This window comes from Entelurus aequoreus, linkage group LG02 (genome assembly GCF_033978785.1).
Source record: "Entelurus aequoreus isolate RoL-2023_Sb linkage group LG02, RoL_Eaeq_v1.1, whole genome shotgun sequence".
In the NCBI taxonomy this organism is placed as follows: domain Eukaryota; kingdom Metazoa; phylum Chordata; class Actinopteri; order Syngnathiformes; family Syngnathidae; genus Entelurus; species Entelurus aequoreus.
This window is the reverse complement of record NC_084732.1, coordinates 84,966,497-84,983,386: the sequence shown is the minus strand read 5'-3', so window position 1 is coordinate 84,983,386 and position 16,890 is coordinate 84,966,497. Positions and strand designations below refer to the sequence as shown.

Here is a 16,890-nt window from a genome sequence, read left to right as displayed (position 1 = left end):
GCCATTATGATATGCTATCCGAATGTTGACACATTTATGAACATGTTTTGTATAGATCATCTTTGTTTTCAACTAAAACGAAGGGTGCAAAAAAAGTAAAATAAAAAGGAGGAACTTTGTATAAATACTACGGCATTAATTCCAACATTTTTTTCTTTTTTACAAACAAAATTTGTTTGCAAAAATCCTAATTATGTTCCATGAATACAATTAAAAGTTTAAATAACTTTCTAATCCCGATCTTATATTTATACAAGATAAACTGAACTGGAGGCCGGTATGTTTCCACTCCAAAAACCAATGTTTCCACTCATAAACTCACTATGGAGTGTTTTTTTCTTTTTTTCTATGGATATACCTCAACTACTGGGAGGCCTGCAACCCAGTGCATCAAGCTGGCTGCCAGCGCGAGTGTGCACGTTTCCACACACTGACAACCTTGGCAAATAACATTGAAAGTGGAAGAGAAGACGTACAAAAAGCCAAATCTTCAGCACTATCATATTGTTAACACATTCTTTACCATCTCTCTCTTTCTCTCCAGAACACCAAAACATCCTCAAACTGATTTTGGTGAAACCTGCTGTGTGTGCTGAGTGACACGGGGGTTTGGTCAAACAATTATGCTCACATGTAAATGTATATTTCCATTATTAAACACAGTGGACGATGCAGTTCTTCTTTTGTGCGGCCTTCACGCTTCCTTCTCGGTCTGCGGCGGTATGTTGTTAGCTGAAACCATGGGGTCCTGTTTGCGAGTCATTCGGTCCAACTCGGCCTGGACGTCAGTCAAACCCGGCTTCTGTCCTTGTGAACACAAAAGGGAGACAAAGCCCAAAAGTAATCTCCTGTAGCTTCTGTAAGAGCTCATGAAAAGTGTTTGTTGTGGGGCGGCAGGCAGATGAATGGAGGTTGGAGGGTGAAATTCCATCCCGTGCTCAAAAGGCTGATGGCTCGCTGCCACGGACGGTTAAGACATGCAAAATACATCAGGCAAAGATAACATGCGTGCATGCATTTTAATGGTCTTACAACAGTTTTTGGGGAAGAATGTAAAAAAAACAAGAACATATTAGTAAAGTTATTTAAATGGGAACTCATGCATGGAGGCGTTGTGCATACAAACATCACATGTTACGCTTTCTCCTCATTTTAACATTTTGGGTAATGCTGAAGGGATACAACAAAATAGCAAAATTATCTCTTAACATCTAACCCAGGGGTGTCTAAACGTTTTCCACTGAGGGCTGCACATTGAAAAATCATGCAGGGCCCATTTTGATATTTTTCATTTTCAAACCCAATACAATAGGTTGATCTTTTTCAACCTTTAAGGCTCCCTCCAAGTTTGGTCCCGGGGAACCGGAAGGGTTTCGGTCATATAAATGTTAAAAATAAGTTCTATAGTATTATTTTTTAGTAGGGATGTCCGATAATGTCGGACTGCCGATATTATTGGCAGATAAATGCTTTAAAATGTGCTATCGGAAATTATCGGTATCGGTTTCAAAATGATCTGTATCGGTTTCAAAAAGTAAAATGTATGACTTTTTAAAACGCCGCTGTGTACACGGACGTAGGGAGAAGTACAGAGCGCCAATAACCAATCTGTAAAAACCCCTGGCAAAAACAAAATAGGCGAAACATGTTCAAAGTGTAATATTTGATGTGAAGTAATTGGAGCCTAATTATAGGTCATTTATGCATAACATTGATTTAATTCAGTAATATTTTTTGAGCAATGACAGTTTAAAAAAAAAAATCCAACTAAAATTCTCAAGTAACCAAAAGGACCCCACTCATAAAAGTGTAAAAAATAAGTCATCCCTTTTCTTTTTTTTTTACTTTCAACGCTCCGAGATCAACTTCAGATCTATTCGATTATAAGTTTTAATTTGTTCATGTTTTTATTTTGCTTGTTAGTTTTTTGCCCTTTTTGTCATAGAAAAATATACAATATATTCCCCAAAAATATTTCAAAGTTGATTTAATTTATGTGAAGTAATTCAAGCCTGGAATAGGTCTATAATTAATTATTAAATTCATTATTATTTTTTTGAGCAATTGACAGCTTTAAAGAAAAAAAACACTTGCTGGCGGCTTTGTGCAACTTTTTCTCGTTGCATTTTATCTGTTTGCTTTTTCATTCCACTTCGTTTTTAAAAAAAATATTATATTTAGATTGTGCCACGGGCCGTTTGCTGCAGGCTGCAAACGACCCGCAGTGCACACTTTGATCTGACCCCATATCTGTCTATTTATCCATCAGCAGCTGTAAGGATGAGTCAGGATTCATGTTGGGCTCTGAGACTGCTTATTTTCTGTGCACTCAGTTCCCCTTTGAGAGGGTAAGTCAGACAGGGTACAACTTGCAAAGCTTTTATCGTGAAGGCCGAATGTGTGTTTTGTCTTAGAGCTCTTTGGCGACTGTTGAGTGACGGGGGAGAGCATTTTGGCTGTTAATGAATTCATGGCTGTCCTCCTTCCTTCATGTTGAGCTTTCACAACGTCAGTGAAGATCTTTGTTATACGCTCGGTAACACTGGTTTGGTGCTACCAAAAGGAAGACGAAACATAAATGGGTTGAAAGCGCTACTCTCGCTATCCACTTTTCTCTTCTTTGACAGCACTGAGTATTTCATGTCTCAATTGTATCTGTTACTCCTCTCTCTCCATCTGTCACTTTGCTTTTCTGCTCTTTTGTCTGTCTGTAGGTTTAGCACTATGGGTTTTATTACTACTGTTATATCGTTATAACACATATTGATGACACATCCTAGATGTGTCCTGCAAATACGACAGCGACAAGCGAACAAAGGCGTCGTCAACGCGACAAGCTAGCGCTGCGGCTAATGTCTCTCCACAGTGCAGCATCTAAATCACTAATTCTTGCCTCCATGGCCAAATAATTTCTTAAAAGTTACAAAAAAAGCATAGCTAATCGCTAAGCTGGAGCTCTTGAATGTATACAGGGGTGGGCGGATCGATACAAATAAGACAGTTAAAGTAACCAAGTATAGTATCAGGATATTGTCGATAGTTAGATTGATGTTTTTTTATTATCACAAAATCTTTTGTTGTTATTGTTTACAAACTATAGAAATAAGAGCGAATAGTAGTTTTTGCTTTTGTTTATTTATTGTACACTATTGACTTTATTATACATTTGTATGTCATTCAGGGATGTCAAACATGCGGCATGCGTGACGGATCAGGCCCGCAAACAGTTTCACTCCGGCCCGTGAGATGAGTTTGTTTAGTGTTAAATTGAGCTGAATTTTTTAATTAAAAAAACTGCTGTTCTAAATGTGTCCACTAGATGTCGCAATAGCAATTATGTTAAGCAAGCAAAAACGAGCTTGTATACCAAGCAAAAGGTAGCAAGTATACCAGAGGTGGGTAGTAACGCGCTACATTTGTGAAGTGAAGTGAAGTGAATTACATTTATATAGCGCTTTTTCTCAAGTGACTCAAAGCGCTTTACATAGTGAAACCCAATATCTAAGTTACATTCAAACCAGTGTGGGTGGCACTGGGAGCAGGTGGGTAAAGTGTCTTGCCCAAGGACACAACGGAAGTGACTAGGATGGCGGAAGCGGGGATCGAACCTGCAACCCTCAAGTTGCTGGCACGGCCGCTCTACCAACCGAGCTATACCGCCCCACTCCGTTACATCTACTTGAGTAACTTTTGGGTTACATCTACTTGAGTTACTTTTGGGATAAATTGTACTTCCAAGAGTAGTTTTAATGCAACATACTTTTACTTGAGTATATCTATAGAGAAGAAACGCTACTTTTACTTTGTGCCATTTATCTACATTCAGCTCGCTACTGATTTTTATCGATCTGTTAATGCACGCTTTGTTTGTTTTGGTTTGGTTTGTCAGACAGACTTTCAAAGTAGGATCTATCGCATGCCTGCGTTTCACCAATCAAATGCAGTCACTGGTGACGTTTGACTCCGTTTCACCAATCAAACAGAGCCAGGCGGTCACATGATTAACTGCACATAAAGTTTCAGCGGCAAACAACAACAAGCTTAAGCTTACATGAACTCAACATCAAATTTGAGGAAGCACATCGCGAGTAACGTTACCATGAATTGATTAACGTGGACCCCGACTTAAACAAGTTGAAAAACTTATTCGGGTGTTACCATTTAGTGGTCAATTGTACGGAATATGTACTGTACTGTGCAATCTATTAATAAAAGTTTCAATCAATTCAATCAATCAAATATATTTTGGCTGTCACCGTAGGCTGATGTTAGCTTCCCTGCTATGAATCACTGTCAAATGTACATCGTGTGGGGACATTTATTAACGCACTGCAGCCTCATAGACAGACAGACAGAGAGTCACACACACACAGTCGCACACACACGCACGCATGCATAGAAACACCAATCAGAAGTGCACATTATGTTCCCAGGTGCAACCCACACCTATCAGTTTATGGTTTGCGTAAAGGCTAACTTATTTTCCTTTGTAATCTCTGCCTACTGAGCCTATGGTGCTGTTAAGTTGTTGTGGCTCAATTTGCCTCTATTTTTTTTATGTTAATGTATTATTATTTAATATATATTATTGTTTTAGTTGCTTAAGAGATATTCCTGGCTCTGAATTTGCTCATTGCTATTTTTATGTTTTTGTGCATTATTTGTTGCCGTCAACATTAAACGAACAGGTTACTCATCAGTTACTCAGTACTTGAGTAGTTTTTTCACAACTTACTTTTTACTTTTACTGAAGTAAATATTTGGGTGACTACTCCTTACTTTTACTTGAGTAATAAATCTCTAAAGTAACAGTACACTTACTTGAGTACAATTTCTGGCTACTCTACCCACCTCTGAAGTATACCAAGCAAGAGGTACAAGGTAAAGCGGGGATGCGACTCCTCCCCCTTGACCCAACGTGAAACACAAAAGAGTTAAATAAACAATTGGTAAGCCCACTTAAAATGCAGCATGAGACACTGCACATTGATATAGTTATGTGAAAATTATTGTCTTCTGTGCAAATTTAAAGAAAGTGAACAGTGTGTGATTAACTGCAATACTGTCAGTCTTTTAAGTTTGTTTTTTTGGTTTGTTGAAATTGTTCACACATTGCACAGCTTTTATTTTTCAAACAATACAGAGATGCCTCGAAGGCAGGGAATAACTCAGCCCTCTTGAATAGTTTCTACCTCAGTTTGTATGGTTTGTTGAGTTAGCAAAGGATTAAGATGTGTAAATTACAAATGAGGTATTTGATACATACAATACTTTTTATTTATGCTTTATTTTGTTTTTTGTTCAATCCTAGATTAGCTGTGATTTAACGTTTAATTGATTTGTAGATACATTGAGATTAAGTCTAAATTCAATGACTTTTTCATGGTGTTTTTGAAACTGCACCATTTTTTTCCTCAGAATTTTCAACTAACTTGAAGTGTTTTGTCAAGAGGGTTATTTGTGATATGTACATTTTCAGAATGTGCTTTTTCTATTTCGGGCCGAAGTAAAACAGAGAAAATCTGAAGTTATTATACCATGATTTTACCCGTCTGGCGCACATAGGAATAGATTTTCCTCCATGCGGACCACGAGCTAAAATGAGTTTTACACCCCTGATGTGAATAAGGCAATAATTTAAATAAAACATTGATTTATATTGTTGTATTGATTATTTAATGATCCTGAACAGTTTAAGTAGGGCCAATTTAGCTCCTGTAACTACTTGGTACTGGATCGATAAACTGATTTATAGTATCACCCAAAACTAATGTAAAGTATCCAAACAGAAGAATAAGTGTTTATTCCATTTTAAGATACTTGTTAATACAACCATGTAACAACAGAAAGTAACCAGATATTAACACTAAATGAAAAAGAAGATTAATAATAGTTTGTGGAAAAAAAATACACCTGGAAATGATGCAATATGTTGTCAGCAGCTAAATTAAGAGCGTAACCCATTTTGAAATGGTTCTATTATCATTTATATGCCAAATAATATATTGTAATATATAATCGTTATTTTAAGTGGCTGCAATAAATATTGAGAAATAGATTTGACCATATCGCCCATCTCTAACGGGATGGTTTAACTCGCATTCAATCGGTTAGTGGATTGATGAATCCAGTTGACTGATTCAATCAACCAATGCCGTAAAGTCTATAATCAATGCACTGGACAAAAGCATACCTATAAGTCCAGGTCCGTATAAGACGGCGTCTGGGTCCGAACTCGCACTGCAGTCCGCTAGTTAGTGACTCCTGTGTTAATAACATTAACTAATAAGAGCTAAAAACTCCCCCCAAAAGTCTGTGATCCTGAAAACAAGACTGCAGTATGGTTGTAAATGTAGTTCTGCACAGCGATCAGACTGAGTGTTTGTACCTGTTTTCTTTGCAGAGCCTTGCACTCCAGCTCCAACAGCTCCACTTCCAGGGCTTCCCGGTGAACCGGTCTTTTTACTCAACAGACTGTTGAAGAAGTTGGCCAGTACACCCTCATTGGCAGCCCCTGCTGTGGGAGAAATACGCAGTGTCGTCATTGCCAACGTCAATGACCTCCCGTTTTCTTTAATACATTAAATATTTTATGGGGTTGAACATATTTTAATAGGACCACTGTCAGTAGCCACTTGTAAAAGGCAACTTTTATTTAATCCGGTCATAATTCCGATTAGAATGTTCATGTGTACATGGACTCTGAAAAAAAAAAGATATGTTAAATCGGAATACTTTACTTTGACATTCGCAGCACCATACCCATAAACAGAAAGATGTGTTATTGCTTGTGCTATGGCGCCATCTTTTAGACGAGTTCACTCACTGCAAGTTCTGAAAAAGCAGTGACTTTCCCTGTAAACAAACATGGCTTTGTGCATTTTTGCTTGTCCGACACTGTCACGGTAATTTTGCTTTTTGCTCGTCTCGTTTTCAGAGCAACAAACTCAACAGCATATATAACGCTACTTATGTACATGTTGAATGGGTGGAGAAAGCAGCAAGACAATCGCTTCATTCCGAGACTATTTTATTTAGTCCCTGCTGCACCACTAAAGTATAGTGGAAGTCAAAGACATGCCCAGTAAGGATAATTTCAACCCAAAGATGTGTTTTCATGCGCTACAATCCGAATGACTATCGGCATAAACCACCCGTCCCAATCGGAATGAAATTTTGATGCGAACGTGTGCGGCCAGATCAGAATATTCCGAATGGCGGGTTTACATGAAGCCTTTTTGTTCCGGTTAGGCTTTTAATCCAATTAAACTTGTCCATGTGCACATAACTGGTGACAAAGTTGAGAAAACTAACAATTACATTCCAAAAACTGTTGCTAATATTATCCATCTTTCTCAAGGGCTTGTCCTCATTAGTGTCATGGCTAAGATGGACCTACAGCAGAAGACTTTGGGTGAGAGACGGGGTACACCCTAGAATGCTTGCCAGTCAATCCCAGGCAACATACCGAAAAAACAACCATTCAGGGTCACAATCCCACCTAAGGACAATTTAGAGTCTCCATAAGAACCTAACATGCATATTTTTGGAATGTGGAAGGAGAGAGAAAAAAATCGAAGCCTTAATCTCCTGACTATGTGGGCAACATGCTAATGACTACTGCACGTCACCATGTGGCCTAATCATTCTAAAATAAACATGTACGTATCACTCACAAGGAATAATAGTCAGGACACAATTTGTCCACACTAATGAAGTCAACATTTATATTCATTACCACTTGGGGGCAGTATTTAAACAACAGTGATTAAGTGTTTCTGGTTTGATGTTGCATCTAAGTCCACAAGTAAATCTGGAAACGTATATATTGAGCATAAAATATAACAAATAGTAAAATATATATTTACCTTTCATGTTGGCATCAGGCTTTTTGACAGCAGCCATGGGAGAGCCGCTGGTCAGTATGGGCTGGCCAGCACGTCCCGCAGGCCTTGGAGAACCTGATGCTGTCCGCCCAGGGGACTCCTTCAACACAGACATCGGACAGAGAATGTTAAAACTTGATTGAAGCTAGAATGGTCTATTGAGAAAGTCAACGTGTGCAAAATAGTCTTTGAAGAGTTCCAAGTGAATACACTTACGGTAGATCCTCTTGTTGGCGTGGCTGGCTGTTTGGCTAACAAAGACTGTAAAAAGAAGCGAGAGGATAATTCAAGATGTGGTTCATTAAGAGATGCTTTGTCACATGATTAAGAAACATAAAAGTCACCGTCACACCAGTCCCGTCATCTCAAGCATTGGGGTCATTTGATCTAATTTTGAATTAACTTGACTTTAGAGAATCATAAAAGAATATAGATTATTTTGATGTTTATTTTAAAGCGGACCTATTATAAACTCCGCCTTTTATGACTTATAAATGTTGTAATGTTGGATACTCGCATCGAAATCATAAAGTTCATGCATTGTGGTGTAAGCTTGCACACAGTTTTCTATGTCTCTGTTTGCAGGGTTTTCAGGTCTGGATACATTGTGACATCACAGCGAGGTGGACGTACTGATTTGGATATTAGGTAAAGCTTTCAGCGAGAGGAGCTTCTTAGTCTCTGCTTCAGGTTATGAGAAATGCAAATAAAAAGGTAAGATAAAGTATTTTCACATAATCTTGGCATGTGCATAATAACACCGACATGCTACATGCAGTGATATAAATGCTGCTAAAAACAAGCTTTGTTTTGTGAAGGTGTACCAAATATTGTGATCGGGTGATTCTATATAATGTTTATGAAGTTAATTTTTGTCTGTGCCTGGAAAAAAAATAGTGGCGACGACTTCAAGATATATGTTTAAACAGTGTACATTTTTACAAGATAAATTATGATACTTTTGGAGAGGGGCGGGGACATGGTTTCATTTGCATTCTGGGAACGTTTCGCAGGCAGACTCAAAAAGCAGGTTATAAATGTGACTGTGCAGCAAAATTTACACTGAAGCATATCCAACACATTATCTAGAACCTCAAAGAGGTGTTTTTAAATGTAGATTAAAATCATCATTGGTCCTCGACAAGTGTTTTACCATAGGCCCATTGTTGAGCCGCGAGCGCCACCTTGAGGTCCACCAAAAAATATCTGCTTCTCAGCTGTGGTCCATATGGGCCACAGGAGTATGCAGGTATACTACACTTTTCCGCCACTTGCCGCAGTATTTACAGAAGTCTGGAGCGCAGGTCAGAGACGTTTCTAAAGCGCACAAATTATGACTACAGTGGTGAAGCTGTTATTTTATTTGCACTTAAATGTTATTGACAGTTTAAGAAACATATATCATTTATCTGCGTAACTGTATGTAAATGTATTTTTCATCAGTTTTTTATGAGACCCTTCTTTTGCAGTATATTTAATAGGTATTTATTTTGTAATCAGCCTGACCTAAGCCTTGACAATCTTTGTCATTAATACATGCTTTCATATCATTTGACAAGGCTTATCCTGTATAACTGTGAGATATAGTTAGAAATAATATAATTATTGAACACAATTAAAATGAAGAGGAGAATTACTATTTCAGTGTAATATTTGAATGGGCTCCTCTGTAGTGGAAAAAAAGTCACAAAGGTGAAGAACCCCTGCTTGAGAAGTAGTAGTCATAAACATACCTGCTGCTTCATCAGGAAGACCTGCTCATCTTCAGCATTTATTTCTTTGTCATGAACCAGCTGGAACATAGTAATGAAACACAAGAACAGCAATCAATGTCAATTACACACGAATAAAACACTTATTTCACAGACTTTGGACTGCAGTTAGCAATTGCCCTACCTTTCGTATTGGAGGTTTAGTGATAAAATCTTCAAATGGATCTTCAGGTCTGACTGATGTAATGTTTTCGTGCAAAATGCAGATTTTCTTCTCATTATCCCATCCCGATGGACTACAAAACATCATAAAAGGTTGTTTTTTTTAAACCCTGCTTTTATATCCAATGTGATTTATTAGATTTCATAAACACAAAGCATTTGAAGAAATGTAACATGTGAGACAATGAAAATACATGTGTACTTTCAGCTTCACTCACATGAACACTGCATCCTTCTCCACTACTAGGGCAGGATTGGTAAAATGGAAGTCATACAACTTATGTACAATATATTTGTAAAGTAGATCCAGATTCTTTTCCTCCTTTACTGAGGTGTAGATTAGACCAGCTCCATCTGTTTAGGTGGGTTAAGATACAAAGTAGGTTGAAGTAGAAGTTACAAGGTCAATGGATTGGCCAACATTAACAGAACATGTTTGAAGGATACATTGTAAGCAAAATCGCCTGACGTGGGACTGGATGAAATCAAAGTGCTCTTCTCTGTAGTCGTGTTCCTTTTCCAATACGCTGATTGAGTCGCACTGTAGATACGAGAAAGAGACAAGAATACATGAATATATTCAATAAAATAATTATGGATGTAACAATATCAAAATCTCACAGTGCGATATCCATCCATCCATCTTCTACCGTTTGTCCCCCCCACAAAAAAGCTTGTGTGTAAAATGAAGTAGCAGGACTGGTTAGAATAAACATGCTTACTGTAATTGAACACAATCATGCTCAAATGTTCTAATCATTTTTACAAGGTAAATATAAGTATTTCTAAGAGCAAATAATTGTTCAGGAACATCTACTGTTTCAAGCAAAGAGTTAAAAGAAAAACTTAGTTAATGTCTTTAAAGTAACAATGTAAAACAATATTGTAAAATGTGACCTCTGATAAGCGGAAGAAGATGGATGGATGGATGGATGGATGGTGTCTTACAGCTTTTACATTATGGGAAACAGTGTCCTCTATGGTGGTAATTTTTTATATCAGTCTGGAAAATGTTTCTTAGAAAAGTAAACTAACAACATAACTTAATACTGTAAATACCTCACTAACAGAGACAAGTGGTAGAAAAATAGATGAATGGATTAAGGATGTATCAAGTAGCTTTTTAGTTTACTCGTATTTCAAGCGTTGAACATTTTTTTCTTGGTGATTTACAGCCGTGCGGTGTGACGTGACCAGCTGGCTCTGGTTCACTTCCTGCTTACGGCGTTCAACGCCCCCACCTTGCCATTCCGTATAGCGCAAAAGGATTCTGGGAGATGTAGTTTACCTACAGACTCTGCCAACACTAATACGCCTAAAAAAAACTACAATCACAAAGTTTTCGTTTGATACCTTCACACGTCACGGTGATGTTGTGAAGACATTGAAACCGAAATACCGCGGTATTTATGATAGTTAGTTACATCACTAAAAATAATACATTTGAATCCACATTTGTTCCACTACACACTACTGATACTGAAAATTCGGTGCTGAGCGGTTTTTGTGTCTGCCGCAATATTAAGGCACGATTATTACTGAGGGCAATAATTCCAAAGAGCAGTAAGTCTATTTTAAAAAGGTACTTTAAGTTCATTAAGGAGCGCATACTACTTTCTATGTTGACGTGTGAAAAAACAGCTTAACTGGTTTTAGGTAGCCATGTTTTTTTTTTTATTTCTCCAAACCAGTGCTAGAGATTTACTGACCACTTTGCCACACCCTCAGGGAAATGCTCTCAAATCTTCCTCTTGTAAGCTGATTTTATTTCTCAGGAGCCCTTGTTGAGCTCATTCTGGCAAAGTTATTTAGTGTCACATCACATTCCGCAGACGTGAAGACGTTATTGCAGTCCTTAAGAAGGATTTGGACGTCCTGCAGTCATCAGTGGCTTCTGGGTGGTGTACATGGATAAAGACAAGAAATATAACTGAAGTGTGTGATATCATTTCTGTGTTTTAAGCAATGCTTAAGCTAGAGTGGAACCTCCACCAAGACTTTTTATTTAAGGGCAAAGTACACAAAGGATCACACTGATCAAGTGATGTCAGCATGTTGCCCTGTGGCCTTATGAATATTTAGTCATGTGTGTTTTTTCCCCTGATAGAGTAGAATTCTCTTGTGTGTACAGGGAAAAGAAAAGAGAAAGGGTCACATAAATATTTAAATATGGAGGAGAGGAAGCTGCAAAAAACAAAACAAATACTTTTTTTTAACTTTCCCTGTAGATGAAACAGCTTTATCTCAAAAATAGAGGTTCCTTTTACTACAACAGTCATGATAGAAGAGGATCAAATGAAGCATTAAAAAATATATAATTTTGAACTGACTGCTATGATGATATGACGTACAGTATCTACAGAGATATTGGCTGTTGAGAATCGGTCTTGAAAAACACTGGCAGAGGTCACACACAGAAAAGTCAATCGCCCTTTAGTGGTCACACCTAGCATGTGAAGCTCTGCTGATACAACAAGGCGCTTTCAGCAGACGTTTTTGCCCAGAGGCTAACCAGGACAGTATAAGGCAGCTTTTGATTACAAGCTAGTCCATCAAAAAGCACAGCTTGCTTGCATAACAAAAAACGGTACAAGGGAAAGGAACAGATTTCACATTGGCGAGTGAGTGACTGCTCTTGAGGATTCCAGGGACCACTAGCAAAATCCAGCAATGGAAGAAGTTGCCAAGATAATAAAGAAGTATTTTGGCTAAACTCGGAGAGATGTGGCAGATGTTCCAGGAGAACCTTAAGAAAATCCTTTTGTGCAGTGAAGGGAAGCTGGGCATCACTAGGGATGTGACTAACTAGGGGTGCTCAAAAAAACAATTCACATCCAAATCACGATTTTAATTAATTTCTATTCTAAATCGATGCATAATTTCCAATAGATTAAAAAAAACATTTGGGCAATTTTTTTAAACATAACATTAAACAACTATAAATGACATTATTATTATTGATACTGTTGCTTTTATACATTTCCGTTTTTCCTTTTTTTAGTATTGTATTTGTATGTCTTCTCAGCTGCTTTGCAAAAGTCTAACTCAAGTAGGGTTGTGCAATATAACGGTACTAATAAAGTACCGTGGTACAAATGAATTGATAACTGTACTGTAGTGCCTTTGAAAAATACCGGTATTTCTTTTTTTCATCCTAATGCTGCCATGCTGCGGTGACGTTGCTGAGCCGAGGAGCATGTCGAGTGTGTCAGCGTGCACACAGTTACAGAGCCCACAAGCGAAACAGGGAGGAAAGGAACACTGTCAAATTAAAACCAATTTGACTGCTTGATAAAACGGGTGCGTAAATTTGGGGTTCAAAACTATTGATCAAGGTGACGCCTTAAACACAAAAGCGTCACGTTGCAAGCAATACCTTACCAAAGGTGGCAAGACCCTTTGGCAAGACCACCTGCACTTCAAACTTAAGTAAACACTTAAATATCATCCAGATCTGCACAATGATTTTAAAGGTAATGTAGTTAATCAGCTGTGCACATTCTGATACGTAGACGCGCACACAGCTGCTTGGCTTGCCAAATATAAGCGGAGTCCAAACCGCCCACGTAGCGCAAACTAATGCAAGTGAAATGACTGAATTTCATTAATTGCTACAATTTGTGTTTTGTCTTTAACAATGAGTGTTTTACCTGCTACGTGTCCTATCTGTGTACTTGTAGCTATAGTATTGATTTTAGTATTTACTAATGATTTAATTTGTCTTAAAGCTCAGACCAAGAGTGGCAACAATAATAACGAAGATTTTAATAAAACGTCAATAAATGATTCTATTCTAATTTTACCTAATCCTAGATTGTGGCAAACTACATGTAATATATAAAATTGTAAATTGTTCTTTGAGTGGAACAAGAAAATCCCAATGTGTTTATTAATGCCTTTAATTTTTTGTTTTAATCTTCTAAAATTGTTCTGAGTGCAATAAGAGCCATATGATTTTTTTGTAAAATTAAGCCAAAAATTGTTTTTCTTGAAATCCCCTTTATTTTGATATCGAAAAGTATTGAAATACATTATTGGTACCAGTACAACTCTAATCCCAAGTAATGTAAAACTGGGACTGGGATGACATTTTGTGATTTTTGTAAATACAATTTAAAAATACATTTTTAAAAAGACGTCTTTTAGACCAACACTTTGCCCATAACTCGTACAGCAGCAGCCATTAGGATCTTCTTTAACTTGTACACTAAAACCCGTTTTGAAAAGGTTTTATTGTGGAATATATACCAAATAACGTATTGCAAGAATTGTGCTTAATCGAGTATTAATTCTGAATCGAATAGTCACCCCAAGAATCAGAATCAAATCCTGAGGTGTCTAAAGATTTTCATCTGTAACTTTAACATTAGATTTAACCTTATTTCAGGTACTACTTGAAGACCTTTGGTGAAACGTCTAATTAATAAAAGCCTCAACCTTGGGTTATGGTTTTATCACGAGCAGGACACTTATAATAAGTGTGTCCAGGCAGGAAAACAACCATTGATGCTTAACGCAGTTTTAAAAAACGCATTTACTAATTGTAATATGTAGCGGATATATAGAGAGACTATACGATAATAGGTTTTGACAAACAAATGTATCTTTAGCCATCTATGAGTACTCATAGGATAAGGATACAATACTGTATCTTACCTTTGTGCAAACTATTAGCACTGGAATGCCCAGGTTGTGTGTGAGTGTATCGTCTCCAAGTGGTAGCACAACTGCCTCATCCTCCCCTGCTGTCATGGTCCGTCTCTGTGGAGAGGCCGGGGTGCCGTCCTCTGGTTCTGCGTACTCTTGGAACGCTTTCACCACTAACACACAGACCAGGGAAAGAATATGTGAACACATCACTGAAAGGTCTAGTCCACAATGGAAAATGGAAAACGATGGTGCAAAAAACCTGAAGGTTTCATTAGACAGGCCACAATGGTCTTTATATGCAAGTGCAATATCTGTCTGAACCATGCTGACGGACAAACTAAAAGGTGTCCATCTTTGTGGATGTTAAGATTTCTTTATATTATTTGCAAATATTTGTACATTTCTTGTTTAGTTAAATCAAACATGACTGAGCAGTGCACCCCTAAGTGTCTCTGCATCACTGAAATAGCCTCTTTTCAGGTGAAGTCACGACAAATCTCAACTACTTTGCATGATAACAACTTCATTTGGAAAAAAAGTGCTAGCAAACTATTAAGTTTTGAGATAAAATTGATACTGCATATCAATACGGTACATATTGCAGCCTCCTGCGATAAAGATAAATATCACAATATATTATTGGGCAAATGTGTAAACAGTATTGGTCAATTTTCAAGATCATTCAATTATTAGTTTTTTAAACAAACTATGATTGGCTCGGATTTAAATTAGTTTTTTTCCCTTAATGTCCTCCTGTGTCCACGCCCTTCCGCATTTTCTGCGTTTGTAAATAAAACCAAAAAAAAACTGACAACAAAAAGATCTTGTGGTAGTGCAAAATCTTGTTTACGGTACATTCAAAAGCTCCAGCTTAGCAGTTAGCATGGCTTATTATATCCTCCCACTGTGTGTAATGTAGCATGTTTACCTATTCCTCGTCCTCCGGTGATAATAATACATGTAGGAAAGGTACTTTATTTGGTGAGGACAGCTGACTTACAAGCGGCTTTGCACTGTGGAGGGACATTAGCTGCTAGCTCATTTGCAAGGATGCTACGTTGCGTTGACACATGCGTTCTCTTATCGCTGTCAAATTTGCGAAACCCAGCTAGAATATGTCATCAACATGTCACGATAGTACCGTAATTTCCGGACTATAAGCCGCACCTGACTATAAGCCGCACCAGCTAAATTTAGGGGAAAATACAGATTGCTCCATATATAAGCCGCACCCGACTATAAGCCGCAGGGTTTTGATGTGTAATTACCGTAGTATATAGGGGTTCCTGCTACCACGGAGGAGATTGTTGGGACAGAGATGACTGTTTGGGAACGCAAAGCGTCCCATTTATTAACAATAAATCTTTCAATCATTCAATCAAACTTTCACATCTTTGACATGGCGAACAGCATTCGTGCAGAGTACAAATAATACAACGGTGCAAAGTAATACAAAGTGCTCGCCTGTACGTTATCAAAATAACCAACCTACCGGTATATGAAAAGTCAGTCTTTAATCATTGTGTCATCGTCTTCCTCCTTCGTACTAAAACCACCGAAATCCTCTTCGTCGGTGTCGGAGAAGAACAGGCCGTAAATAAGCCGCACCCTTGTATAAGCCGCAGGGACCAGAACGAGGGGAAAAAGTAGCGGCTTATAGTCCGGAAATTACGGTATTTAAAAGGGACAAATCTGCAGCATTTATATCGTACTTTATATCATCTATATGGCACAGCCATGCAAAAACATACACAGAAATATGGGACCCTTGTTTTGCAACTCCTGTTGGTAAAGACCTTTAAGTGTGTGTGTGTGTGTGTGTGTGTGTGTGTGTGTGTGTGTGTGTGTGTGTGTGTGTGTGTGTGTGTGTGTGTGTGTGTGTGTGTGTGTGTGTGTGTGTGTGTGTGTGTGTGTGTGTGTGCTTAAATGCAGGAAGCTTTGGCCTACTTCCTTAGGACCTTGGGAATGTAGCAAGGGAGAGGCCACAACATCAGATTAACTTGCACTTTGGAGCCAATCCTTGATTTTAAGTTGGGATTTAGTATATGGGGCAACATCTATGAAGGATGCCTCCTTGGTACTTGAGAACATTTATAGGAACATTTATAGGAATATTTTACAAAATATTACAATATAATTTAATGGTAGCAACACATTGCAAAAAAGTTGGCACAGGGGCATTTTTTCCCACTGTGTTACATGGCCTTTCTTTTTAACAACACTTTGGGAACTGAAGAGATCAATTTTTGAAACTTTTCAGGTGGAATTCTTTCCCACTCTTGCTTGATGTACAGCTTAAGTTTTTCAACAGTCCGGGGTCTACGTCGTCGTATTTTACACTTCATAATGCGCCACACATTTTCAATGGGAAACCGGTCTGGACTACAGGCAGGCCAGTCTAGTACCCACACTCTTTTACT

The 16,890-nt window shown here is 38.0% G+C and overlaps 1 protein-coding gene across 2 annotated transcripts in view; it reads right to left on the bottom strand.

Annotated features, from left to right (window-relative positions):
• Positions 1-621: 621 nt before the first annotated feature.
• Positions 622-16,890, bottom strand: part of dync1li2 (dynein, cytoplasmic 1, light intermediate chain 2) — a 26,804-nt gene continuing 10,535 nt past the window's right edge. The window contains exons 5-13 of one of the 2 annotated variants that reach the window (XM_062033681.1): positions 14,477-14,640; positions 10,268-10,361; positions 10,039-10,174; positions 9,783-9,894; positions 9,620-9,679; positions 8,103-8,147; positions 7,869-7,986; positions 6,389-6,517; positions 622-802 (exon numbers count right to left, since the gene is read on the bottom strand). In XM_062033681.1, coding sequence (XP_061889665.1) covers positions 786-802; positions 6,389-6,517; positions 7,869-7,986; positions 8,103-8,147; positions 9,620-9,679; positions 9,783-9,894; positions 10,039-10,174; positions 10,268-10,361; positions 14,477-14,640 — 875 coding nt within the window. In that variant the 3' untranslated portion in view covers positions 622-785. Of the gene's footprint in view, positions 808-6,388; positions 6,518-7,868; positions 7,987-8,102; positions 8,148-9,619; positions 9,680-9,782; positions 9,895-10,038; positions 10,175-10,267; positions 10,362-14,476; positions 14,641-16,890 lie in introns of both variants that reach the window. The other variant, XM_062033673.1, reaches the window with a different exon arrangement.